At 39.7% G+C, this 26,985-nt stretch overlaps 1 protein-coding gene across 2 annotated transcripts in view; it reads right to left on the bottom strand.

Moving 5' to 3' along the window:
* ADAMTS3 (ADAM metallopeptidase with thrombospondin type 1 motif 3) overlaps window positions 1–26,985 on the bottom strand; it is a 243,941-nt gene that overhangs the window by 109,582 nt on the left and 107,374 nt on the right. For both annotated transcript variants that reach the window (XM_081095535.1, XM_081095536.1), the window contains exon 4: window positions 20,708–20,864. In XM_081095535.1, coding sequence (XP_080951661.1) covers window positions 20,708–20,864 — 157 coding nt within the window. The remainder of the gene's footprint in view (window positions 1–20,707; window positions 20,865–26,985) is intronic.

The following is a 26,985-nucleotide window of genomic DNA, read 5'->3' as shown; positions in this document are numbered from 1 at the left end:
TTGAGCAAGGATAAACAGAACCTGAAATAAATGCTCACTACTTCTCCCAGGCTAATAAACTTTCCTCTTTGTTATTGTAATTTTTTCAAGTATATAATACATGAATGTATGATTACATTTTATAAATTGAGCAACAGAAAAACAAGCAAATGTCTTCTCTCACTATCCCATCTCCCAAATATGATCTCATTCCAATAGACATCATTGCGATTTGTTACCGATGCCACCAATTTTGCCATGAAAGTCAAGAGCTAAATTTTGTTACCCTAAAACATATTTCAATATATAATGGCAAAATACAATCCTTTCCATATACAAAATATGTAAGTAAACTCTGAACCAGGAAAATAAAAAGGATATAAAGATCATTTATTTCATAACAATAAAATAGTATATGCTTAGTTTTTAAAATGTGTAGTATCTGCTGGATTAATAAAATAATAATCCAGGATAGGAAACAAGGCTAAGAACATCAACTGTGCACTTTTCATATATGAATAGATAATATTATCAGCACAAGCCATGTAATAAGTTTTTTGAATCTTTGTCTTTATTAAAACTAAATTGGAAAAAAAAGCTATTTTCAAATAGTAGTAAATTAAAAGCAAACAGTCTAAACAGTCTATGTCTGGACATAAATACTAGCTCACACGTTTTTCATACTGATTTTCCCACAGGAAGGAACAGATTAAAGGGTGGATTACTTCAAGCACTATAAAGGTCTCTAGACTGACCCCACTCGTAGAGGAAACTCTTTCAGAAGAATAATGCTATAAAGAACAGTGAAAGCCCAAGAAAACCTACATGTGAGCCCCTCAGAGGACCCTCATTCACAGTCCCCATTGATTGCCCTGGCCTCTCTGAGGGAATTCAAAATAATTCACTGCCCACCATAATACCGAATTCACAGAGAGAGTGAGAAAGGTGATGGAGCTGCTTTGCATCTGTGTGTGTGTTTTCTTACAGAAATGTTAAGGGGTTAATCTTCTACAAGTCCAGTCATGTGCTTTCACAAAGGGGCCAACAGAGGAATCGCAAAGCCTGCCATGACTCAGAGGGAGGCCCTTTGTGTCTTCTCTTCTGAACCAGGTCTGACAAAGGAGCTGCCTCAGTTTCAAGGCTTTGGCTCTTGCCTGAATTCTTTGAAGTCCGGGAAGCCACAATGATGTCATTGCTTCTGAAGGCCACTGTTGGCTGAGATAATGAAGATCTCTTCCCCAAAAGCCGTATCATTTCCTTGGCATACATTTCCTAAGCTTGCACATACATAAGGATCCTACTTGTCGGGAGGGGCGGTCATTTTTTTTTTTTTTAATCGTCTGCATTACTGAAGAGAAAGCATTTTGGGACATTTTTCCCTCTCACCAATCCATATATTTTAAAGTTTAGCTAGTAGATACTATTGGATTAGAGCATTTTAGTCATACACTTAAAGGGTGAGAAGGGGAATTACACTTTTTTTATGGGTGATAGGTATGTTATTCAATAATATTCTCATATTAAATGTCCTGTAGTTGGTAGGCAGAACTCATAATTATTACATAATTTGTAATTCTTCCTTACCAAGAAATTTGGAAGTTGGAGGATTAACTGAGTGAATATTAGTACCATTCACTCAAACCAAGATATAAAGGAGAAGCAAAGAGTAGTTTAGATATTGGAGGACAGTTAAGAAGAAGCTCAATGTTGGCTATGTTGAGTTGGAAGTCTTTGTGGGATTATCAAGGACAGGTAGGTAATAAGTGGCCGAATATACAGTGTCCAACAGAGAAGAATGTGAACAAGACACCACTGTGCAATTCACCCACAGATCACCATGATACAAAACAGGAGAAAAGAAGAGGATAAAAACAGAACTTTAAGGAAGACCTGCCTGAAAAGGATCAATAAGAAAAAGTTAAGAAGGAAGAAGGCCAAGAAGAAAATCCAAGTCAGAGTAAAGTCCTACAAGCCAAAGGAGTCATCTACTACCCCAGAAAAGTAAAGTACATACAAAGCAAAATATAGCATCATTTTCTCTTCAAGAGTTTTGTTATTCATTTTGCGAATAATCAAAACAGGAGCTGAAAACAAGATTTCAATGAATTAAGGAATAAACACACAAAATAATACACACACACACACACACACACACACACACACACACACACTAGAAGCCCGGTGCACAAAAATTTGTGCACTTGCGGGGGTGGGGGGGGTCCCTCAGCCCAACCTGTGCCTTCTCACAGTCTGAGACCCCTCGGGAGATAACCACTTGATGGCTTAGGACCACTCCCCTGGTGGGAGTTGGCGCGCCCAATCCCATGGTGTCTTCCCTGTCTCCCCCGGTTGCAGATGGCAGGCCTGGATCATGAGCCGGGTTGGGCAGCCACTCAGATAGTGCTGCTGCCCACCCTGCCCCACACATAAAAGTCCCGGATCCCGGGCTGGGGCGGGCGGCAGCTGGGGATCTCGCTGCCGCCCATCCCGCCTGCACACCACAGGCCAGGATCTCATGCTGGGGCAGCCACTGGCTGGGGATCACGCTACTGCCAGCCCCAGGCAGGGCGGCGCAGCAGGATTTGCCTGCAGTATGCAAATTAGCCGCCATCTTTGTTGGCGGTTAATTTGCATATCATGCTGATTAGTCAATGGGAGGTGTAGCGAAGGTATGGTCAATTACCATGTTTGTCTATTATTAGATAGGATATATATATATATATATATATCCAATTGGCCCTGATCACAGGCCAGGCTTAGGGACCCCACCTGTGCAAATATTTGTGCACTGGGCCTCTAGTCCTATCTAATAAAAGAGAAAAATGGTAATTAGCGTACATCCGCTACCCTTCCCACTGGCTAATCAGGGCGATATGCAAATTAACTGCCAGCCAAGATGGTGGCCGGCAGCCAGGCAGCTTGAAATTAACATGAGGCTTGCTTGCTTCAGTGACGGAGGAAACCAACGTTCCTGCCTGCTGCTGCCGGCCTCTGAGCTTGCAGTTGGAAACATAGTTACAAATATAGAAGCTAAACAAAACCCCAGAAACCTAATTTCAGCCTGCTGGGATCTCAGAGCTGGAGTTGATACAGTGTTTCGATTATAGAACACAAACAAACCAGATACCTGCTTTCAGCAGCAGAGGCCTCAGAGCTGGAGTCAGAGCTAAAGCTGGCCCAGAATAAAAAAATACATAAAAAAAAGGAGCTTTTGGGAGCTTCAGTCACCTGCCAGCCTGAAAACAGTCCTCAGCCCCTCACCCAGACTGGCCAGGCACCCCAGTGGGGACACCCACCCTGAAGGGTGTGTGACCAGCTGCAAACAGCCATCATCCCCTCACCCATGCTGGCCAGGCACCCCAGTGGGGACACCCACCCTGAAGGGTGTGTGACCAGCTGCAAACAGCCATCATCCCCTCATCCAGGCTGGCCAGGCACCCCAGTGGGGACCCCCACCCTGATCCAGGACACCCTTCAGGGCAAACCAGCCGGCCCCCACCCATGCACCAGGCCTCTATCCTATATAGTAAAAGGGTAATATGCCTCCCAGCACCAGGATCAGCGGAGCCGCGAGGCCTCCCAGCACCGGGAACAGCGTGACAGGGGGCAGCGCCCAAACCCCCTGATCGCCCTGTGGCTCTGTGTGTGATGGGGTGGGGCCACAACCTCCCTATCTGCTCCGCTCTGTTTGTGACAGGGGAAGGCGCCCCAACCCCCTGATCAGCCCTGCGCTGTGCCTGATGGGGGGAACTCCCCAAGCCCCTGATCGCCCTGCAGCTCTGTGTGTGACAGGGTGTGGCACCCCAAACAACCCCCCCCCCCACGGGCCCTGCTCTGTGTGTGACAGGGTAGAGCCATAACCTCCCCATTGGCCCTGCTCTGAGTGTGAGAGTGGCGGCTCCCCATCCCCCTGATCGGCCCTGCTCTGTGGGTGATAGAGGGTGGCGCCCCAACCACCTCTCCCACGGGTCCTGCTCTGTGTGTGGCGGGGTAGAGCCATAACCTCCCCATCAGCCCTGCCCTGAGTGTGACAGTGACGGCGCCCCAACCCCCTGATTGGCCCTGCTCTGTGGGTGATCGAGGGTGGCGCCCCAACCCCCTGATCCGCCCTGCTCTGTGTGTGACAGGGGGCGGTGCCCCAACTCCCCTATCGGCACTACTCTGTGAGTGACAGGGGGGAGCTCCCCAACCCCCTGATTGACCCTGCTCTGTGCATGACAGGGGAAGGCGCCCCAACTCCCCAATCGGCCCTGCTCTGAGCCCAACCAGGGGCTGCACCTAGGGATTGGGCCTGCCCTCTGCCACTGGGGAGCAGGCCTAAGCCAGCAGGTCGTTATCACCCAAGGGGTCCCAGACTGCAAGAGGGCACAGGCCAGGCTGAGGGCCCTCCTCCCCCCCGCCCCCGAGTGCACAAATTTTTGTGCACCGGGCCTCTAGTTATTATTATAAAATGGTATATGAGAATGTATAAAAATGAATTGAATGTATAAGAACTATGAAATTTCAGGGAAAAATACTTTCATAGAAAACTTAAACTCAAGCTGAATAATGAACATTAAGTAGAGGAGATAAGCAGATAATCCAGGTACAGAAAAGAGCCTGAATTTACAGAAGTAATAACAGACAGGGGAGACAACTAGGAAGCCTATCGAACTACATTAAATGTCTCTCCCAAAACTACACCTAACCAGGCAAGTTCTTTCGTTTAACTTCCATGAAGATACATACATCAAAAACAAATTTTTAAAATATATATTTTTTTAAATACTAAGTAATACGTATAACAGAGATTTCAGCCTCCCCCCACCCCTGAATCTAATGCTCAGAGATTAGGTACAAGGCATTCTGTTGTGCATGTGACTTTGAAACTTTAAAAGTTAAAAATGTAATGGTTGTAATGATCACAAACAACCTCACATCAAAGTGGCCCTGTAAAAATGTTCTGCTCTACTCCTAAAACAGTGATGGCGAACCTATGACATGCATATCAGAGGAACACGCGAACTCATTTTTTTGGTTGATTTTTCTTTGTTAAATGGCATTTAAATATATAAAATAAATATCAAAAATATAAGTCTTTGTTTTACTATGGTTGCAAATATAAAAAAATTTCTATATGTGACACGGCACCAGAGTTAAGTTAGGGTTTTTCAAAATGCTGACACGCTGAGCTCAAAAGGTTCGCTATCACTGTCCTAAAATATACTCACCTTCTGCCCCTCTTCCTTTTTCACACTGGAGTAGACACAGTGGCTGTCCTCAGCACCTCTCACCGGATCACTACAGTCAAATCTAAAGTGCCTTCATTTTCTCACCCCTTTATCATATATTCTTCCAGGGTGGAAGACAGATCTTTTAAAACAGACATCACAATATATCACTTCTGTGAGCACACTGGGTTTTTTGTTTGTTTGTTTTATTTTTAAACTTGTAAAATAAGATATTTATAAGATGGTATTAACTAGTCTTTCTTAAATAAGGAAAGGAGTTATTTTGGCTGTGGTAAGAAAGAAAAAGGGAAAGATGTGAGAGAGATTGTGAGTCGACTGCCCATTTTGTATAGGGCATGATAGCACTGAGGGAGGCAGAATTTCAATTTTATAAATGAGGCCATGGTGCCTGGAGTTGTCCAAAATACCTAACATCACAGAGTTAATCAACAGCAAAGCCACTATTTGAATCCAGGTCTGTCAGGTTCCAAAACACACAACAGGAAAGACTTAAGGGTTTTCAGTAGAGAAAATACCTAAAGCTCTAAAAAAAAACTTATTTTGAAACTATGTAAAATAAAATTAAATATGAGGGAAAGTAGACCACTGAATGATAAAAGAGGAAAGAGACCCCAAATAACTGATCGGAGATAAAAAGGAGGCTACAGTGAGTGTGGCAGAAGCCAAAAGAACAGAAAACTTAACGAAACAATATGCTATCAAATGCCATGAAGAGGTACAAGAAAACAAGTGCTGAGAAAAAAATATATTGAAATTTTTTTAATGTTTTCATTTATTTTAGAGAGAGAGAGGAGTGGAGAGGGAGAGAGAAAAATGGAAACATTTATGAGAGAGAAACATCAATTGGCTGACTCCTGCATGCACACACACACACACACACACACACCACCACCACCACCACCACCACCAGGGATCGAGCCCATAACCTGGGCATGTGCCTTGATTGGGAATAGAACCTGCAACTTCCCAGTGCATAGGATGATGCTGACCCACTGAGCCATACCAGCTGGGCTCTATTGAAATTTTTAAGTGTTTTTCAGTATCTGGGAAGAACTATTTATGGAAAGTGCTGAGGATCAGAGCCAAGCTAAGAGGGAGCTGGATAAGAGACTAAGTGATAAGCAAAAACATAAGGAAAATCAAAATAATATATGATATGGAAGGAGCAAAATATATGTTAAGAAAGGAGGAAAAAAACCAAATATGTTCTTTACAGAAATTTGGCAATAATAGTGATGAAAACCAATATCTACAAAGGGGCAAAGGGCCCTAATTCCATATATTTAAGAAGACAGAGAAGACCTATATCATCCATCTGTACACTCGATGTGTCTCCCACTTGGATTTATAAAGATGAAAACATAAATACCTTTAGAATAAGAGGAAGAAATGAAATGTGTGACAGATGCCCACACAATACGTGACTAAGATCTACATCACAAATCTGTAGCACCCCAGTCTCTTCTGTGCTGTTGTCCCATTCCTGAGTCTCATTCAACCACCACCCTCTGATACTCCAACAAACTATGTTATGAAGGCCCCTCAGACCATCAGCAGGAAACTTCATTACATAGTCTGAGTTTGATAATCATCTGAGGTGAAAAGTGCTCTTTTGGATTATCTTCCTTGGAATTTTCTCCCACAAATTACAGAGAATCTTTGACACTGTGGTCTTCTTATATGTCATACTGGCGGTCTTATGTACGATTTCATTGTTTATCTTCCTGACAAATTTACTTGAAAGATTCTTTTGTTCACTTTTAAAAGTACTTGCAAAGCCTGCATTTATCATCAAATTAAGAGTGTGGAGCATATTTTAAGTTATATTCCTTAGGCAAGGTACACTGCTGAGTATCAAAATCATTCAATCAATCAATCGATCGATCAATGTTTACTGAAGACCTGTTCTGTGTTAGGCCCTGTGCTAGACCTTGAATAAGCAGTGTTGAAGAAAGAGAGAGAATTGGGATAATACCACTTATTCTATGTCATATTATTTTGGGGAGACTCAAATGAAATAAGGCTTATGAAAGAACTTTGAACACCATTAAATGAGCTATACATCATGGTGAAAACCCTCGATCTGTGCTCCTTAATACAAGAACAATTACTTAAATTTAAATTCACTAAAATTAAATAAAATTAAACATTCAGTTCCTCAGTTCACTAGTCAGATCTCAATGGCTACATATGGCTAATGGTTATCATACTGAACCACACTAATGTAGCACATTCTCATTATCACAGACAATTCTATTGGAGAACAATTTCCTGGAAGATGAAAGCAGAGACACAAGAGAGAGAGCATGTACATGATATCAAAAGGAGAAAACACAAGTGATACTATGACAAAAACTTAGCAAACCATAAGCTCAAGGAAATATGGTGGATGACTCTTACATGAGTATAAAATTACCATGAAGGGAAAACATAATTATGACAAAAGAGTAGTAAGATGTAAATTTTACTGAGTTCTTAGTAAGTGCCAGGAACTAATGCTAAATGCTTTACATCAATATCAGAATAATCCAAAGAATAATTCTTTAAAGTAAGTACTACTTTTATTTATTATTTTTTCTTTGCCTTGTAAATGAGGAAACTGAGGAACTGATCCATAAGTAATTTGACTTAAGTCACAAAGCTACTTAATAGTAAGCCTCTGGGCTAAAGCTATATTAAAGGGGGAAAATATTCACCCCATCAATAACAACTTAAACAGTGAATCAATCTGATGGAATTAGTTATTATGTAACAATAAATCTTTCTACAAGTGCCTTTTACACTTTTACTAGTAGTACTAATAGCTATTAATACTAGGGATTGGGCCTAAGCCGGCAGTCAGACATCCCTCTCGCAGTCTGGGTCGCCTCACTCCTTACTGCCCACCTGCAGTGGAGGGAGAGAGGCTCCTGCCACTGCCGCTGCACTCACCAGCCAGCATGAGCCTGGCTTTTGGCTGAGCAGCACTCCCCCTGTGGAAGTGCACTGAACACCAGTGGGCAGCTCCTGTGTTGAGCATCCTACCCTGGTGGTCAGTGCACTTCATAGCGACCAGTTGTTCTGCCATTGGGTCAATTTGCATATAAGGCTTTTATTATATAGGATGGTTTAGTTTTAATTGTATGTTTCTTCAACAACCTTTATTGAAGTATACCGCACTCTTTAATGAGAGAGCATATACTGAGGATCTAATAAAAATAAAAACAATGGCTGAAACCGGTTTGGCTCAGTGGATAGAGCGTCAGCCTGCGGACTGAAAGGTCCCAGGTTCGATTCCGGTCAAGGGCATGTACCTGGGTTGCGGGCACATTCCCAGTAGATGTGCAGGAGGCAGCTGATCGATGTTTCTCTCTCATCGATGTTTCTAGCTCTCTATCTCTCCTTTCCTCTCTGTAAAAAATCAATAAAATATATTTTAAAAAAAAAATAAAAACAATGTATACTATATTAATAAGATACTAGGGGTTTGTCTAAAACTCATCTATATATATATATAAAACCCTAATATGCAAATAGACCAACGGCGGAAAAACCGAACAACCGGTCGCTATGACGTGCGCTGACCATCAGGGGGTGCGCGCAGAACATGGCAGGCGTCGGCTGTGGCGGGATGGTGGAGGTGAGCGGTGACACCAGACCAAGGCGGGGCATGGGTCACTGTCATCGGGCAAGCCTCCAGTGGTTACTGAAAATTCTTTGCTCCCGCGCACCGCAGTCCCACCCGGCGCTCACACCTGCTGCTGGTGCCGGGCGCCAGTCCTGATCGCTCAGCACTGGCTCCACTCGCACCCACTGCTGACGGCAGCCCCAGTTGCTCCACGCCGCCAGCGGGTGCAAGCAGGGCCAGCACCGTCCGTGCATGGGAGTGGCAGGGGCGGTGGGAGTGGGCTGCCAGCAGAAAGGGGGCTGGGGACCGCAGCTGGAGGGGCCAGACAGGGGCACAAAGGATGGGCTGAGGCCTGCCCCTGTGCCCACCGCAGCCTCGCGGCCCATAGTTCCTTCCAAGGTGCATGAATTCATGCACTGGACCCCTAGTCATTAATAAATTCATATTATGTCTTCAGACTTTTTGAAGGCATAAACTATGAACACATATTACATCTCTGATAAATGTTTTTGTTTTTAATAAGCTAGCTGAAAAAATGTCTCTGTTTCCTTTTCTGTGAGATGGGAAATAGTAAAGATTGTTAAAGAGAAACATGTTAAATAGTCTTGCATTAAAAAAAAGTAACTGCTTAGATTCTTGATTTCTTTAGTTTTCTAAAGACCCAGGTGAAGATCTAATTTTAAAACTGGCTCAAGAAGTCAGATTTAAATGTTTGAGTCTGTTTTTATATAGGATATGCCTTGGCTAACCTACTCTAAGAAACTTAACACAGTTGGACTATCTTCTTTTGGCTATGAAACACCTTTTATAGGAATGGCTGTTAAGGTGGGGTTAGAGTATGTGTGGAAAGGGGATTGAACAGAGAATGTGTGTGATCCCATCTTAAAGCAACATGTTCTTATGCTAATCAAAATATGCTTTCTGAAATAAACATATTCTGCCCCTATACTTAGAAATATAAGGGTATTCTCAAGGGACTAAATACTGAGCACTGGGGTTTCCTATTCCCATTAGTTTTTCTGCTGTATATCACATTCAAACTGTCCTTTAAGCTTTAGTCACTGGATCTGGGTACCTAAAGTAAGAAACTGCCTTCATGACTGGTTTTATTAATTTTTCCTTTATTATTGCCAAGAACTATAAAAGACTAAAACAGATGACCTCCCTATTTGTACTGAAGGAGGACTGGTCATGAAACCTTTAACTTTCAATGCTATTATTATATCTAAGGACCAAAAGTTAGAAAAATCCTGGAAAGGTGAGGATATGAGCTCATGATAACTATACTACTATTTTCTGATTTGCATAAAAATCACTTATTTTTAATCATATAAAGCGTCAGGTTTTTATATTCACAAAGAGAATAAATTTGATTTCCTCTTTTAATCATGAATAAAATTCTGTGAAACCTGAGATAAAATTCTATATTTGCAGATATTAGTTAGAAAAAGAAAGTAATAGTAAAGTAAAATTAGGACTCAGAAATTAGACTCAAAAAATTGGAATCTGAAGATTTCAAGGTTCCAGCATTTCAGATTGTAAATCATGTGGTATGTGTGCTTAAAGTTATGGAGGTAACATTTATTTTTTCTGAAATTAATTCCATTTGTATTTTTTCTGACATTAATTCCATTTGTAACTCTGTTGTTTTTTATCATTCCTTATCTGAAATTACATGTATAAAATGGGCTAGGAAAAGATTCTAATAAGAGCCATTTCAACAATCCCTTGATATACATGGTTTCTATAAATAAAATAATGTGGAGTTACAACAAGGTGGGTCCCAGAAAGATGGTTATTTATGCAATGGGGATGATATCTGGGAAAGATCATGTTCATCTTCTCTGCCTTTATGCATAGATGACCTACTTGTTGATCATCTCCAAGCACTGACTGGAAGGTGTTGAGAGGAGGAGGAGGAAGGGAAGGGTTAGAGACCCTTGGATACTAGGATTCTTGCATCAAGAATATAAAGCAACTCAATATTCAACTTAGGGAGCTCAAATAAAGTTTTCTAAAGAAAACTGATTCGTAAGTGAGGCTGTTGGGAGAGAGAAAAGATTTTCTAAATCCTTAGTTCTCATCCTATATAATAGAGGTAATATGCAAATTGATCATCACGCCCTCGCACAAGATGGCCACCCTCATGTGGTCACAAAATAGCTGTCCCCATGTGGTCACAAGATGGCCATGCCCATGTTCTCACAAGATGGCTGTGCCCATGTCATCACAAGATGGCCACCCCATGTTGTCACACGATGGCCACCACAAGATGGCCAGCAGGGCAGGGCAATTGGGCGTGACCAGGCTTGCAGGGGAGGGCAATTGGGAGCAACCAGTTTGGCAGGAGAGGGCAGTTAGGGGGGCTGGGACAGTTGAGGAGGGCAGTTGGGGGGGACCGAGCCAGCAGGGGAGGGCAGCTGGGGGCAATTGAACCAGCCGGGGAGCAGTTAGGTGCCGATCAGGCTGGCAGGGGAGTGGTTAGGGAGTGATCAGGCTGGCAGGCAGAAGTGGTTAGGGGCAATCAGGCAGGCAGGCAGGCGAGCGGTTGGGAGCCAGCAGTCCCACCCCACCCCAGTGCACAAATTTTGTGCACCAGGCCTCTAGTCTAATATGTATCAACACTAGACCTAGATGAACATGGGAACATAAAGATCTTTTTAATTTGTTTGTTTGTTTTTCCTCCTATGAGAGAAAGCTCGAACCATTGTCTAAGTGATGAGGCTGGAGGAGTGAGGAAAAAGCACTTAATTAGAGGAAGGAAAAGGCAAACTTGGCTCTCTTGACCTTAGACTGCTTCTGGGACAAGGGAGACAAGCAACCACGAGGAGACGGTACCCGTCAAGGCCATTTCTCAGAAGAGAAGGGACATTGAATTCAAACTACAGATCATGGAGGACCTCCAAGGCCAAAGCTTTTTTTCCTGAACTATTTTGGGGACTCTGGAGGAACACCTCAAGGACTGCTAGCATTTGATCACATAGTCTGGTAGCAGCTGAGGAAGCCAGAGCCATGACTCCCCTTGGTGCCTGTGCTATAGGAACACAATGTCTGAGTTTCCTGGGGAGCCTGTTGGAGCTGCTAATCCAGAATCAACATGATCCCACAACCAAAGCTGTGGGAGGATCACATGAGCTAGGTATACCGGGTTCCTAGCCAGAACTCAGGGTGGTCTGTGGCACCTGGGAGAGCAGCCTCAAGTTGAGAGAGACCTGCAGTGAATGCCAGCAGGGCTAACAGCTGCCAGGCACACAAGGAATATCAGCCCGGCGGGACCAACTCAGCCAGCCAAAGAAGCCCATGTACTGGTTAACATGGAAAACACATGTACAAATAAGATGCATTCCAGGATATAATAGCTGGGCTTTCTCCTCCCCTGTTTTTGTTTGTTCTTTAATTTTCTCCAAAATATTTGTAAAGAATGAATATGTGCTACAATGTAACCACTCTATTAATAAAAGGAAGGTCCATGTTCATAATTCCCACCACTTAGAATAAATTCTTGGCTTCTCATTTACCTATTTCTAATCAGAACACAAAATGTGAATAACATTGATCATCATAAACAAATGTTATATTTAAAGTTAAAGACTGATGAGCCAGGAGGGAAAAGAAAATAGTCAATGACAGAAAAAATAAAATCTACTTTACAGCAAATTATCTTTAATATCAGCCATATTATTTAGAAATAATGAACCTCCAGAAATACTCAGATTCCTTACACAAATACTCCCCACTCGCTAACATGGAAGTTTATAAGCTGTACATGTAAAGAAAATAAGTATAGGTTTGACCATGTGTTTAAAGCAGGCACACTTGACAAGAGCACTGTCAAAATGTACTTAATATTTTACTTAAAACAGTCTATCCCTTCTAAGCAAAAATGGTTGACATGAATAAAACCAAACACTGAAAGCATATTTTTACAATAGGACATATTTTATATTTAGAAAGAATAAATGCATTTTAATTACTAACAAAATTTCTTCTTGGTATTAATTTCTCCCTCATGAGTAAACTGGATTAGTATTTCCATATGAATCCAATGGTACTATCCTTAATGAATGGCTGACCCTCAGATGATAAACTAAACTACACAGCTGGGAAATTTTTGTCATTTAATATCTACCTAAACCCTTAAACAACACAGGTTTGAACTACACAGTTCCACTTACATACGCAGATCAATAAACATGTACAGTACTGTAAATATATTTTCTCTTCCTTATGATTTGAATACCATTTTCTTTTCTGTAGCATACTTTATTGTAAGAATAAAGAATATAATACATATAACATACAATATGTGATAATCAACTGTTTATATTTTTAATAAAGCTTCTGGTCTATAGCAGGCTAATAGTAAAGTTTGGTAGAGAATCAAAAGTTATACCCAGACTTCTGACTGCACGGGGGTCGGTGCCCCTAATCCCTGTGTTGTTCAAGTGTCTCCTCTTAGTTACTTCTGAGTAGGCAGTCATTTAATTTATAAGATCTGGCCTAAATTATCTGCATTAACTTTCTACACTCAGATAAATTAACTGCTTTCAATTGCACTTCAATCTCCTAGATATATCTAAAACCTTCCAATTCCTTTTCTATTAATGCCACATCAAAAACTAAATAGTAATTCAGCATCTCTGAATTCTCAATAGTCTTTCCACTTCAAATCTTTATTGGAAATAATATGAAGTTTATTTCATAAAAAAATTCCTTTTTAAAAAACTCTTCATGAAGAGATAGAATAGCCCAGTAAGATATTTTAATAAAAAGTATTACTCTTAAGTTTCACATCTGAGAGCTCTTTAACTATCACCCTGATTCCTGGTTACTTTATGTAATAATTGAATCTTCAGTTGCCTTAATTTTGATCAACAATTGTTATAAATCCCTATATTATAAAAGACAGAAAATCTAACTGAAAAGGAATGTAATAAATATAATTAGTATTTCCATATGAATCCAGTGGTACTATCCTTAATGAATGGCTGACCCTCAGATGATAAACTAAACTACACAGTTGGGAAATTTTTGTCATTTAACATCTACCTAAAAGAATAGCTGCTACTTAGCAGACCTTAATGATTTAGATATATTACGTTCCATTCTTTATTTAATTTTAAAAATCTGCTCAATTTCATTTCTCTTGTTTGATGTGTGTGTGTGTGTGTGTGTGTGTGTGTGTGCATGCATGTTCGTGCACACATGTGTATTACAAAGCCTATCAATGTTTCTCTTTGATCGGGGCATAGGTCATGAGAACTTGCAATTACAAGGGGTTTTAGCACCTATTGACATGTCCATAGATTCAAGGAGGACTCTGTTCCTAGGACTCCTAAAATAAGGAATAGTCTTCCCATTATTCCAGTTCTTGTTTCATAGCTTCATTCCCCAGCAACCAGGAGCAACTCCCAAATCATTCAGACTTGTACATGTTTCCCACCTGGGACAAAGACTCCTTCACAGCGCCATGACAACCACACCAGCATCACAAGCACTTGGGTTCATGCAGGAAAATGAAAATCCTGAAAGGAAGCTAGGAGATAAAGGCTTACTATTCCTTGTTTCCCACTAGTAGGAAGTAATTACAAAAATTACTTTAACACAAAGCTTCTGGTGAATGAATAGTTTGTAATTTGAAGGGAGAGACCTAAGGGCCTAGGGATTAAATAAAAAATATGAAAAGCTGATGTCGTAAAAGTAACAGCCCCCACAGCCTAAAACAAAACAGACTGCCTAAAGCTAACTTTCTTACGAATGACCATGTACACATTCTTAAGAGATGGTCAGGGGTATATTTTGTTCTGTTTTGGGTTTTTTTTATCCGAGTTTAAACTGATGACTAATTAAACGCTGGAGGTGAACTTTATGTTCCTCTAATGGTTTACTAGACATGTTGTTAACAAATAAAAATTCAAAGACCATAAACTATAAAACAATTTTGTCCAAACCAAAGATGCCAAAAATGGGTGTGAATTCCATACTCCCAAAGCAGGAATTAGAAAATAAAGTAAATTCAACTCTCCCTCCATAATGAAGTAGATAAGTTTCTTTATCATAAGCATGCCAAGTGCATGTTTTTTGTTAAATGAAAAGGGTGGTTATTTTTTTGTCAGAAATTGACAGTGCTTTGTGTTATGAATACCTGCAGGTTCTGCAAGGGAAGGTAACTTCTTTTTTTAATCCTCAACGGAGGACATTTTTTCATTGATTTTTAGAGAGAGTGCAAGAGAGGGAAAGACAGAGAGAAACAGTGATGTAAGAGAAACACATTGATTGGTTGCCTCCTGCACAAGCCCTGACCAGGGCCTGGGCCTGGAAGGAGCCTGCAAATGAGGTACATGCCGTTGACCAGAATTGAACTGAAGACCCTTCAATCTGCAGGCCTAGGCTCTATCCAAACCAGCTAGGGCTGGAAAAGAATATTTATTCTACTAAATCTAAAAGCGCTTTAGGACTTATTTTTTAAAGAGTAATTCTAAAAGCAGAGCACTGAATTTGTGATTTTCTGAGTTCAATGTATGTTTAAACAGCTCTTCATATTTTTTCACATTTCAAAAACAATACAAATTCCCTTTTGAGAGTCAAGGAAAGGGAATTTGTGCAATATACGGGAATGGTTGCAGGTTGTTTTTGCTGTTGAGCTGCACCATACAATATAATATCTCCATAGGTTCTAAGTCGTGACTTTTACTGGAAACCCAGATAAATCTTTTTTAGAGGAAGGAATAGAAATAGATGTTAGCATTCAATCAAATGAAATAGCTTAGGGTTCTTGAAAGTAGAAGAAGAATATATATATATATATATATATATATATATATATATATATATATATATATATATAATTTGTTTAGTTCTTGTTTTGTTGAGGATATAATTTCCTCCTCTCCTATAGTGATAGGTAGCAAATATTTTTCATGGGCTTCCATTTCTGTGCATTGTACACCTTCTATTCTCAATGATACAGAGTTGAGAATGAGAGAGTAGAAGGCAAGCAGAGACATTCCAAGCATCCACAAGTCAATAGCTTTCACCTGACTCCGAAGTTAACCTTTACCCACCTCTACCAGAACATGTATATAGGCCACTCATGCACTGAATCTGGGACATGATTACGAAAATATACTATGCACTTTTTACTTCACCCATTGTTCTAATTTATCTTCACACTCAATATGGCCAAATGCATTCCCACTTGTCATTGCCCATCAAGCTTATTTCTATTTCTATTTTAAATACCTGAAATCTAGAAAGATAATTCTCTAGTCTTCCTGATTAGAAGTCCAAGTCATCCTTGATCACTCTCTTTCTCTCTAAACCTAACATATATTCCAACAATTAACCCTATCAATTTTACTTCAATCACAATCCAATCTGACTCCTCTCTATCTCATTAGTACTCACCTAGTTTAGATCAAAATCGGGTTTAATTTAGAATGCTTGCATCAATCTACAGAACAATCAAAGGCAGTTCTGAGTTGCCAAGCTGACAAAGCAAGACACGTAGCCAGGCAATTACTGTGACAACTAGCAAAATGCAGAGCATTTAATTACATGGGCCCTACTGATGAAACTGTAGGGTCAGAAGTGCCTTGCTGTCAGAGAAATTTATGAAGACCATGGCCCTCAAATGTGTTTCTTTCTAAGTAAATCTTATGTATTTTTTCCTCTTCATATAACTTTTTAAGGAAAAACCTCATGTGTCTCCTAAAATAACATCCTGAATTGATCCAGAAAAAGCACTATTTTATATTATACTATAGTTATCTACACTAATAAAAGAGAAAAATGGTAATTGGCATACGGCGATACCGTTTTCATTGGCTAATCAGGGCTATATGCAAATTAACTGCCAACTAAGATTGGCAGTTAACTGCCAACAAGATGGCTGCTAATTTGCATATGTAGGCACAATGCAGGGAGGCGAAAGGGAAAGCAGGAAGAAGCCCCCTGCCACTGACAGTGATCTGAAACCCAGGGGGGAGCTAAGAGCTGGGGGGCTGCCCCCCAGCCATGATCGGAGAATCAGGCGCCTTTGCCGCCCTGGCCAGTGATAGCAGGAAGTAGGGGTGGAGCCAGTGATGGGAGCTGGGCACGGTCGAAGCTGGCAGTCCCAGGAGCTAGGGGTCCCTTGCCTGGGCCTAAAGCGAAGCCCACGATCGCGGCGCCCCCCACTGCCACTGCAGGTCCCTGCTGCCCGGGCCGGAAGCCTAGGCCAGAGGCGTTAGGCCTGGGCAGGAGCGGAGCCTGCAACCGCGGGGAGCTGGGGGTCCCCAGCCCAGGCCTGACACCTCTGCCGGAGGCCTCAGGCCTGGGCAAGGGGCCGATCCGGTGATTGGTGATCGGAGGGTGATGAGGGTCAACTCCTCTGGCCGAGGCATCAGGCCTGGGTGGGGGGCAGAGCCGGGGATTGGGGGGATATGATGGTCCCCTTGCCCAGGCCTGAAGCCTGGGTCAGAGGCGTCAGGCTTGGGCGGGGGGTGGAGCAAGCGATCAGAGAGAGATGGGGGTCCCCTGCCCAGGCATGATTCCTGGGCCAGAGGCCTCAGGCCTGGGCGGGGGCCAGAGCCAGTGATCAGGGGGAGATGGGGGTCCCCTGTCCAAGCCTGACACCTCTGGTGGAGGCGTCAGGCCTGGGCAAGGAGCCGATCAGGCGATCGGAGGGTGATGGGGGTCAATGCCTTTGGGCTCCCAGTATGTGAGAGGGGGCAGGCTGGGCTGAGGGACACTCTACCCCCCCCCCCAGTGCACGAATTTCGTGCACCGGGCCCCTAGTCATTTATAAATCAATATACCTTTCTCTTCCTAGAATCTGTTCAATTTTACATTTTAAAATGATAAAATGGGGTATGAAAATGTATTCTTAATTTTTAGCTGTAAAGTATTTAGTCCACGAAAAAGCTTGGCTCTCAGTCCTATAACCAATAAGTTAAAAGAAGAATTTAAAAGTTATAATATGGTACACTTACAGTTCCGAATCTGAATCTCTTTTTGCCTTGGGGAGAGATTTACACTTCTAAAATACATGGTTACAATTTAAGATTCTCCAAAGGAGATAAATGATATCACCAGTAACTCAGTTCAATCAGAACTTCATAAATAAGATAACAAAAATCATTAAGATCATGGTAGGTTTTATCATGGAACATTCTAAGAAAACTGAATGGTCCTTTTTTGGTTCAAGGTTTAAGGTAATTGAGAGTTAACAAAGGAACCTCTTTTCCTTTCACCCATGATCACTGAGAACCTTTCCAAAATGTCATTACCCTCCTTTGTGGAATAATTCTACTGTAAGGCAATCTTCTCCACTCACGAGTGAAAAATTCAAAATAAACAGTCTCAGTGTCTACGTTATAAAATCTGGGTATGTTGATTTTGATACTATAAAATTTTAAATAATTAAAAAATTAATATCTCAAAATAACTTAATCCCATTCAATTCTTTTATACTAATATGCCATGACTAGTAAATGTCCCTAACTTAGCATCAAAAAATATATTAAACATATTATTGCTCACAATTTTCTTATTTTCAGAAAAAATAATCTTCTCTTTTTCCCTGTAGTTAACATACTAATAAAAAGTACCAGGGCTGATATTTATAGATATACCAGGAATTGAAATGGAGCAATAGGATACAGCTTGGTGAAACTCTAGGTATGACAGATGGAGCAAACAGGATGACAGTCATAGTGTCTAATCGGGTCTCCAGTCCTCCAATGTGATTCCACAACATGTGGGCTATGCTTTTTTAAAAATATATTTTTATTGATTTCAGAGAGGTAGGGATAGAAACATCAGTGATGAGAGAGAATCATTGATCAGCTAGCTGCCTCCTGCATGCCCCCTACTGGGGATAGAGCCTGCAACCCGGGCTTGTGCCCTTGACCAGAATCGAACCCAGGACCCATCAGTCTGCAGGCAGACGCTCTATCCACTGAGCCAAACCAGTCAGGGCTGGGCTATGCTTTTTTTAAAAGATATTTAACAGTTGTCTCAAAAGAAATATTAGATATGATTAATATATAACAACCAAAACTACAGATAGTATCCTACTATCTATCCTTTGACATAACCAGTTTTCTGATTTAGAATTACATTTTTAAAACATGAAAACATAAATGAGAATTAACAGTAATATATTCACGTGAAGACAGTCAACGATTCAACTTTATCAAAATTTGTAACATGTAAATCTTTTGCACATAATAATGAATACAATAAATTAATAACAAAAACAATATCCAGCCTTGATTAAGCACCTGTTATTATTGAGGACTATATCCAGCAATTTTCATTTATCATTTCTAATAGTTATTACAATTGTGCAATGTATTTTAACTCTATTCACAGATAAAGGAACTCAGAAAGGTATTAATCTAAAGTAAACAGAACTTGATGTTGTAGACCTACTAATTTCACTGTCTAACTACGGTGTCTTCTCTTTCTGTTATATGGCAGTGGCCCTCTAGGACAGGCTCACATTGCACAGTACTACATCTATTAATGCAAATCTTTTGTTTCAAATCAGAAATTTTTTGAAAAAATTTCAGGTCATATTCATTTTACACTTATTTTAAATTTTACGAGTCAATGAGACTAGCATATTAAAGGAAGCCAGTGACATCTGAAAATCAACATAATAACTAGGTAACAACTTAATATAGAATATAGATAATTGCTCAATTAAGATTATTTATATCCTTGAAATCTCTTAGGGAAATTTCCATTACCTTTAATTCAGAAAGTTGGCCTGGCAAAAGTAAATATAGACTTTTTGAGATTTGGTTTAAAACATAGATTCCCAATTTTCCTTTCTTCCCCATACAGGAAACTTTTATACCCAATTTTATACCCAAGAATATCTCTCTAATGCCAAGTTACTTTCAGATTTCATTAAAACAAACAAAAATAGAAAATCTTCTTGTGCCTTAATGTTGATTTTAATGCTCCAGGCTATTTTGAAATAAAATTCAACAAAAGCATTCAACTCAGTGTCTCCTCCACATGTAACAAGTTTAAGAAAACAGACCTTCAAGTCAAATAGCATACTTATTTTCAAATATAGCAATCACACTACTCTTAAAACACAATACAACTCTTTGATATGTCAATATAACTATTATAAATGTTTCAAGTGATATTAATAAAGCATAATTTAGATACTTCTAGAAAACACAAATATTTTCAAATTTTAATATAAGCTACAAAAATTGCAGTTTTAATGTGAAACTCTTAAAAGAAATAATAAATAACAAACATATTGGGGATACAAAAATTGCACTGAAATAAAACAATGCCTATAACATATATTCCTATATGCATTTTTATTTTTAAACAATTTTTAAAGATTTTTATTGATTTTTAGAGAGAGGAAGGGAGAAGATGAGAGAGAGAGAGAAAGAAAAAAAAAAACATCAATGTCAGAGGAAAACATTGATCAGTTGCTTCCTACATGCCCCCGACCAGGGATGGAGCCCACAACCTGGGCATGTGCCCTGACCAGGAATCGAACCAGCAACCTTTAGGTGCACGGGACGATGCCCAACCAACTGAGCCACACTGGCCAGGGCACTATATTCATTTCAAAAAATGAAAGCCATATTTCGTGTTTTATAAATACAGAGGTAGGCAAAAGGAGGTTTAGAGTTGTGAGTAGGCAAAACACAAGGGTTTATTCTTGTATTATTTATTGTATTATTTTCATACAAACAACCATAAACCTACTTTTGCCTGTATAAACCCCTGTATAAACCTCTTTTGCTGCCTCCACATTATACAAGAGCACATGACAATCACATTCTCTTAATTGATAAGAGAATAAGAGAATCGTTTTCATCATTTCTTAACATTACAGATAATATTAAGCCTTGTCAGAGACGCCTACCTCTGTAGTAGAAGTCTTTGGATATGTCTATGGGAGCCCGTTCTACTGCTGATCTCTTGTAGACAACATGAATCCTTCCCTTTTCTTCCTCCATCTGCTTACCTCTTTCCAAGGGTTCAATGAAATACTCATCATCATGACTTTTTATCATTCCAGCCTAGAGAAAGCATAAAATGTATTAATTTCTTAAAGAAATATCTACCCCCTTTCCCTCATGAGTACCTTTTCTGAATTATAAGAATTTAGTTTGTGAAAACTAATGCTTTTTATTTCCACTTTTGGCTATAAATTTAAAATTGTTTAAGGGATTATGAGATATCAGTAATTCATATGAGGTATAAATTCATGTATGACAGGACTAAAAAATTCATTTAAGATAGAATAAGAACTTTAAATGCGGTAAGAATAAGAAAATTATACAATGTATACATTTCATCAAATGGCAAAAGAAGTGCATTTATATATTCTACTTGGTATTTTATCTCTAAAATAAATCTTATGGAGCAAGTAAACTCCTGAAACATTTCTAGTTTCCTATAACAACTCACTGTGGACCTTCTGTACATGCATGTTACCCTTTTTTTAAACTCCTTTACATCTCACTTCCATACTACTATGCTATGAGATGAGTAAGTCCCATAGTGCACTCAGTACATAAACTTAATTCTGCCTTTAGCCTTTTTACGCTTCATTGAAAACTCCAAGTTTCTACTTTTATTAAATTGAAAAACTAACTCATATTTGTTCTATCTTAATCTAACATCATGATTTTATAGATATATTGCTTTCCTTCTCGTTTCATCCTTCACACTGAAAAGATTATTCTTACATTTAATTCTTTCCGCCTCTTTTTTTAGTGTCTCTTTCTGTTTCATCTTCTTTAGAAAATGAATGTTTATTTAGAAAACCGCAGGACTATATTCAGTATTATAGAAGAGAAATGATGGTATTGTTTGAAATTTGTTCTTAAGTATCAAGTCTACATTACAAATAGTTACATTTATCTACTTTAAAGGTCATATATCAATATGTATATTAATTTAAATTTCAGTATATTTATTTGAAAACAATGTTGAAAAAATGTTAGTGTGGAAATTGTAATTATTTCAAAAAAATATATCAGATCGAAAAGTTAATCATATTTTTCTTCTCAGGCCCTTAACTTATTCTATATTTTCACAGGTCACTGGCCTTTATGGAACATGATTGGGGAGAGGAATTTCTCATCCTTTCTAATTCATGTTGGTCTAATGTCTCTACAATTCTGGTATCAAGCAACACAGAAATGAAAGGTAGGCACACCTTACCAAATAGCATTTGTTCTCAGTAAATACATCTCCGACTGTAGCTTTTCTCCCACATTCAAATCTGTACCTCGCTCCTTTCCATTTGGACTTCTACCACCAACTACATACATGCTAAGCCTCACAGGGAGGTCTTACCAACTATCATGTCTCCAGATGCCAATTCTACACCCACCTGGATGCTGTGCACATATAAACAGCCCTTGAGTCTATGGGGCAATATCTTACAAGAAAACATCACCAGAGTCCTTTCACCACACTTAGCCTTTACGATCTTAAAGAAACTCTGTCTGTAACTAAAAAGAACATTGACCTGAAGACTATTATGCTAAGCGAAATAAGCCAGCTTAGGGAAAGACAAATAGCACATGATCTCACTTATATGTGGAATCTAATGAACAAAATAAACTAACAAACAAAATAGGCCCAGAGGTGTGGATGCATGGATCTTCTATTTCCACTGCCACTTTCTTAGTTACAGACCTCATCATTGCTCATTTGGATGACAGAAACGACCGCCTATCTTGAGACTCCCATAGATCATAATGATTCTCCTAGATGAATGCCTAACTCTGGATGGAAACAGTGGTCACTGAAGCATTCAGCAACTCTGAGCAAAGAGCAATGGCTATTGGGGACACTTGAAAGTGATGGGGAGGGTAGTGAGGATTAGCCCACATGCCTCTGACATTTCTCCATACCTTCTATTGCAAATATTCAAATCCCAAGCACCATAGTGTTACTTCCCCTCTAGACCATAGGTAGAACGAAATTAACAGCTAAACCTCTCCCTTAGAAGGCAACTAAAATTTAAACCAGATTAAGGTAATAAATATCGTTGGCATGGCAAGAGCTGGGTCATGTGACCTCCAATAATTCTATACAGAAAATCTGAGAGCCTATCCTTGTATTCATAATTATATTCATTAATTTTTTTAAAAAGTACTGAACTACACACCATGATAAATAAAAAATTCTCAAAGACATGGTTTATTTGCCCTCCAACTGAGTGCATTCTAGTCAAATAAATAAAATATATGCCTAAAGGTATTCAATGAGATATGCTATGGAAAGTCCAGAAAGTGAGTGATATGGCAGTTGAGAGTCAAATTAAGTGAGTGTTTTTTACGCTCAATCTTACTGCACAGCAAACTATCAGTAGGAGCTGTTGATTTTACATCCAAGATTATCTAAAATCTGTTTTAACTGAAATCTCCCTAGTCTCCATCACAATGGGTCTTCACTTGGGCCGTTGCTATTGTTCCCACTGCCTCACATTATCACAAAGCTCAGCAGCCAAAACTGTTCTTTCAAAACATCATATTAATTTTAAATGAACTTGAATGTGGTAACACATGGGCTGAGCATGTACGAACAGCTAAAAAATCAGGTACTTCTTTCTTGCTCACATGGAAGTTCAGGACAGTTCTATGCAAGCTGACAGGAGGTTTGGTTCCACACAGACATGCAGGTGTCCAGGCTGATGGTGCTCTGCCATTTCTATACAGCTCCCAAGTCTGCCCAGTCAGAAGGGGAAACAGCAGGAGGAAGCCCACATGGGAGGGTGTTATGAGCTAGCCTTAGTCCGGTATTCACCACTACCACTTACTTCCATGGGTTGAATGCACAGCCAACAGCCAAGAGAGGCAGGAAATGGGATCTGGCTGTGTGCCCAGGGAGAAAAGACAACTGGATTTTGATGAACAGATGGCAGTCTCAACCTCAAATAAAATCATGTTACTCTTTTGTCTAAAACATTTCAATTGCTTCTCATTGCACATTGCACTTAAAACCACACTCCCTACCACAGCTTTCAAGGCCTGCAAAAACTAGCCCTGCCTAACAGCCCCAAGCACTCAACTGCTAAGACTCCAGAATTAAGCCAAATAGCCACTAAGCATGGAAGGAGCTATCACAAAAGCCACACTCCTTCCTCACCTCACTATTGCCCCAGAATGAGGGGCCTTTGTTCAGTTTAGGTTTTCCTTAGATGTTCTCAAGCTCTTTATAGCTTCAGGCCTTTGAAAGTCTGTTGATTCTGTCTACAACTCCCTTCTCTCACCATGCCACATTTCCCTTAGCTATTTGTTTTTCCTCTCCAGGTCTCAGCTTACTTCCCTAAAAGTGATTTTCTGACTCTCTTCCCACATAGACGAGGTGACCCCAAATAAATTAGGGCCCATCTTAGCCAATCATTCTGACTCAGGAACAGTGTGTTCTTTCTTCTCAATGCAAATTCCAGGTTGTTTTACCTGAATGTCAAATTTATTGTTCTGTCTCCCAAGGCACTGTCAGTTCTGGAGGCAGACTTGTTTATCTTAATTCACCTTTGTCTCCTTAACCAACATCATAATGGCTGGCACAAAGTATATTTTCAATACGTTTTTTTATGAAAAATTACATGAATGAATGGTATAGTGAGGGGATAAAGAATTTTTAGGGACATGGTGATCTTGAAAAGGTGGGAGAATTGCCATGCTGGTGGTGTGACATAAGGCATTAGAAGTGAGACAGCTCAGACTTGAGCAAAGGATATGAAGTGCAAAAGCCCAAGACATGCTTGAGGACAGTGAGTATCCTATTCACGCAGAGAACTGCAGGGCAGTTCTGGGAAACAAGGGTATGGAGAGCTTATATTACCTCAACCTACTATATAGGAAAGTCTTAAAATCTGAACTCCTGACCGTGGCCTACAAAGCCCCACATGGCCTGGCCTTCTCTATCTTTTGGGCTTCCAATGTTTTATACCTTGCTCTTTCTGCACCAACCACATGGGCCCTAGTCCCAAAGTACTACCCCCCTCTACATGAATTAGCTTCCCCTTCACTCTTATGCCCAGGTTGCAGGCTCGATCCCCAGTAAGGGGTGTGCAGGAGGCAGCCGATCAACGATTCTCATCAGTGATGTTTCTACTTCTATCACCCTCTCCTTTCTGAAATTAATATATATGTGTGTGTGTGTGTGTGTGTGTGTGTGTGTGTGTGTGTGTAAATATATATATATGTAATTTAAGAAATCATTTCATTAATTTCCCTTTATGATACAAAGCCTTGCATATTGACCATTCTCTCATTCCAGGAACCAAATGGAAAATATTTACTGTATTTCTCAAATTGTTCTCCAAAATTTAAGACAAATTTTTAGAATATTTATCTTTAATAGAGCATTAGGCATATATTAAACTTATCTTTTAGTTAAGTCTTCACACAGGCCCTCAGACAGCATTTCAGAGGGGATTTTAGAAAACAATGATCTATGCCAGAAATCCAGCTGCATAATTCCCCTCTCGTCTGGTCAACTCTTCCAGCTCCATCACTCAACCCAAACATGGCCAAGAATCCAGAATGAAGCCAATAGCCTCTGAGCATGGAAACAGCAATCACAAAGGCCACACTCCCTACTCACTAAGAGGAGTCTTCAAGCCATATCTGATACCCAATGCTGTAAACCAGGTAAGAGGGTTTCCTAATCTTCATCAGAGTGTAAATGGAAGAGGAAAGTAAGGAGTGTGGGGCACAGGGAGTTTCAGATGAGATCATGTCTATGAGTGCCCTTATAAATGTTAAAGCCCTGCAACAAATATAAAATTCTAGTCTCTAGTCTTTATAGGATGGTAATAATAAACATCAGTCACTAAGAAAAGACTAAACTGTGTTTGACTTGGTTTAAAATGAAAATCTGTAGAAAGTCATTTTAAAAGGAGTTCCAACAAGAATTACTAAGATTTTCTTGAAAATTCTGTGCCAGATATTCTAAAAAAAAAAAAATGTATGCTTTGGAGACATTCCATTTATAATTGTGACACCCAAAATTATTTTACTGCAGTGATTCTCAAACCATTAAGTCATGAGAGCAGAGCGAGGTAGCTTATTCTTTTGAATGCCAGGAAAAAGGTGCCAAATAATGTAATAAATAACAAACTGAGGTTAACTACATATTCATTATGTTATGCTAAATTGGTTGCAATTTCAACATAACATAGAAAAGTAGTAATAAGTTTTAAATGTCTAGTTTAAGTTTTCAACTATTTTAATTAAACTTAGTTTATGTTTAAATGTCTGGGAGAGACACTGAGAAAATTTTATATTAATGCATGTGAGAATAAATGTATATGTAATATCGAAAAGATTATCATTATAATTTAGTGGTACAACAACTATATCTTAGCTCACTAAAGTTCCATGAAAACAAGTTTTGAGAATCACCATTTCACTGTGTTGCTTTCTCCAACTTTTATTGTATCAAGGTGCCAACTGAACACACTGCCTGGTTCCACTTTACATTTAGAATAGACAGATATTATTACATGAGGATGATTTCCAAATCTTTCCTGAATTTCAGAGGTATTTCAATGATATCCCTACAACACAGTGGTTAGGGAATGCAAAAATAGTTCAGAAGGCTGGAAAATAGAGGAAAACAGATTCCAATCTGTATTTGTTAACAAAATACACTAGTTATATTAAAGAAGCGTAATTATGTGGAAGGCATTTGGATAAAATTCATGAAGATTAAAAAGTAGCTAAGCCAGCCAGTGTGGGTCAGTTGGTTGAGCATCGTCCCATGCACCCAAAACTTCACAGGTTTGATTCCCTGTTAGGGTACATGCCTGGGTTGCAGGCTCTATCCCTGGTAGGGGGTGTGCAGGCAGTCAATGGATATTTCTCTCTCATTGGTGTTTCTATCTCTCTCCCTCTCCCTTTTTCTCTCTCTGAAACCAATAAAAACATTTTTAAGTAGCTAAAATATACCCCAAGCCTTGCCATAGATTTCCATAAAGCCTTCAATTATTTCAAAGGCAGGAACATTTTTTACTCTTTTTGGATAGTCAGTATTTTGTCAATATTTCTATAGTACTTTTCACTGTCAATATGTTATCATAATTTTTATGTGAATTGTGCTAGTGCTTGGAAATTAAGAGATGCTGAGAAGGATGTCAGCTAAACCAAAATACAAATCTGATAAACTCCAGAT

Source organism: Myotis nattereri (assembly GCF_964212035.1).
Source record: "Myotis nattereri genome assembly, chromosome: 1".
NCBI lineage: Eukaryota > Metazoa > Chordata > Mammalia > Chiroptera > Vespertilionidae > Myotis > Myotis nattereri.
The sequence above is the reverse complement of the archived record's forward strand: the minus strand, read 5'-3'. Positions and strand labels throughout refer to the sequence as shown.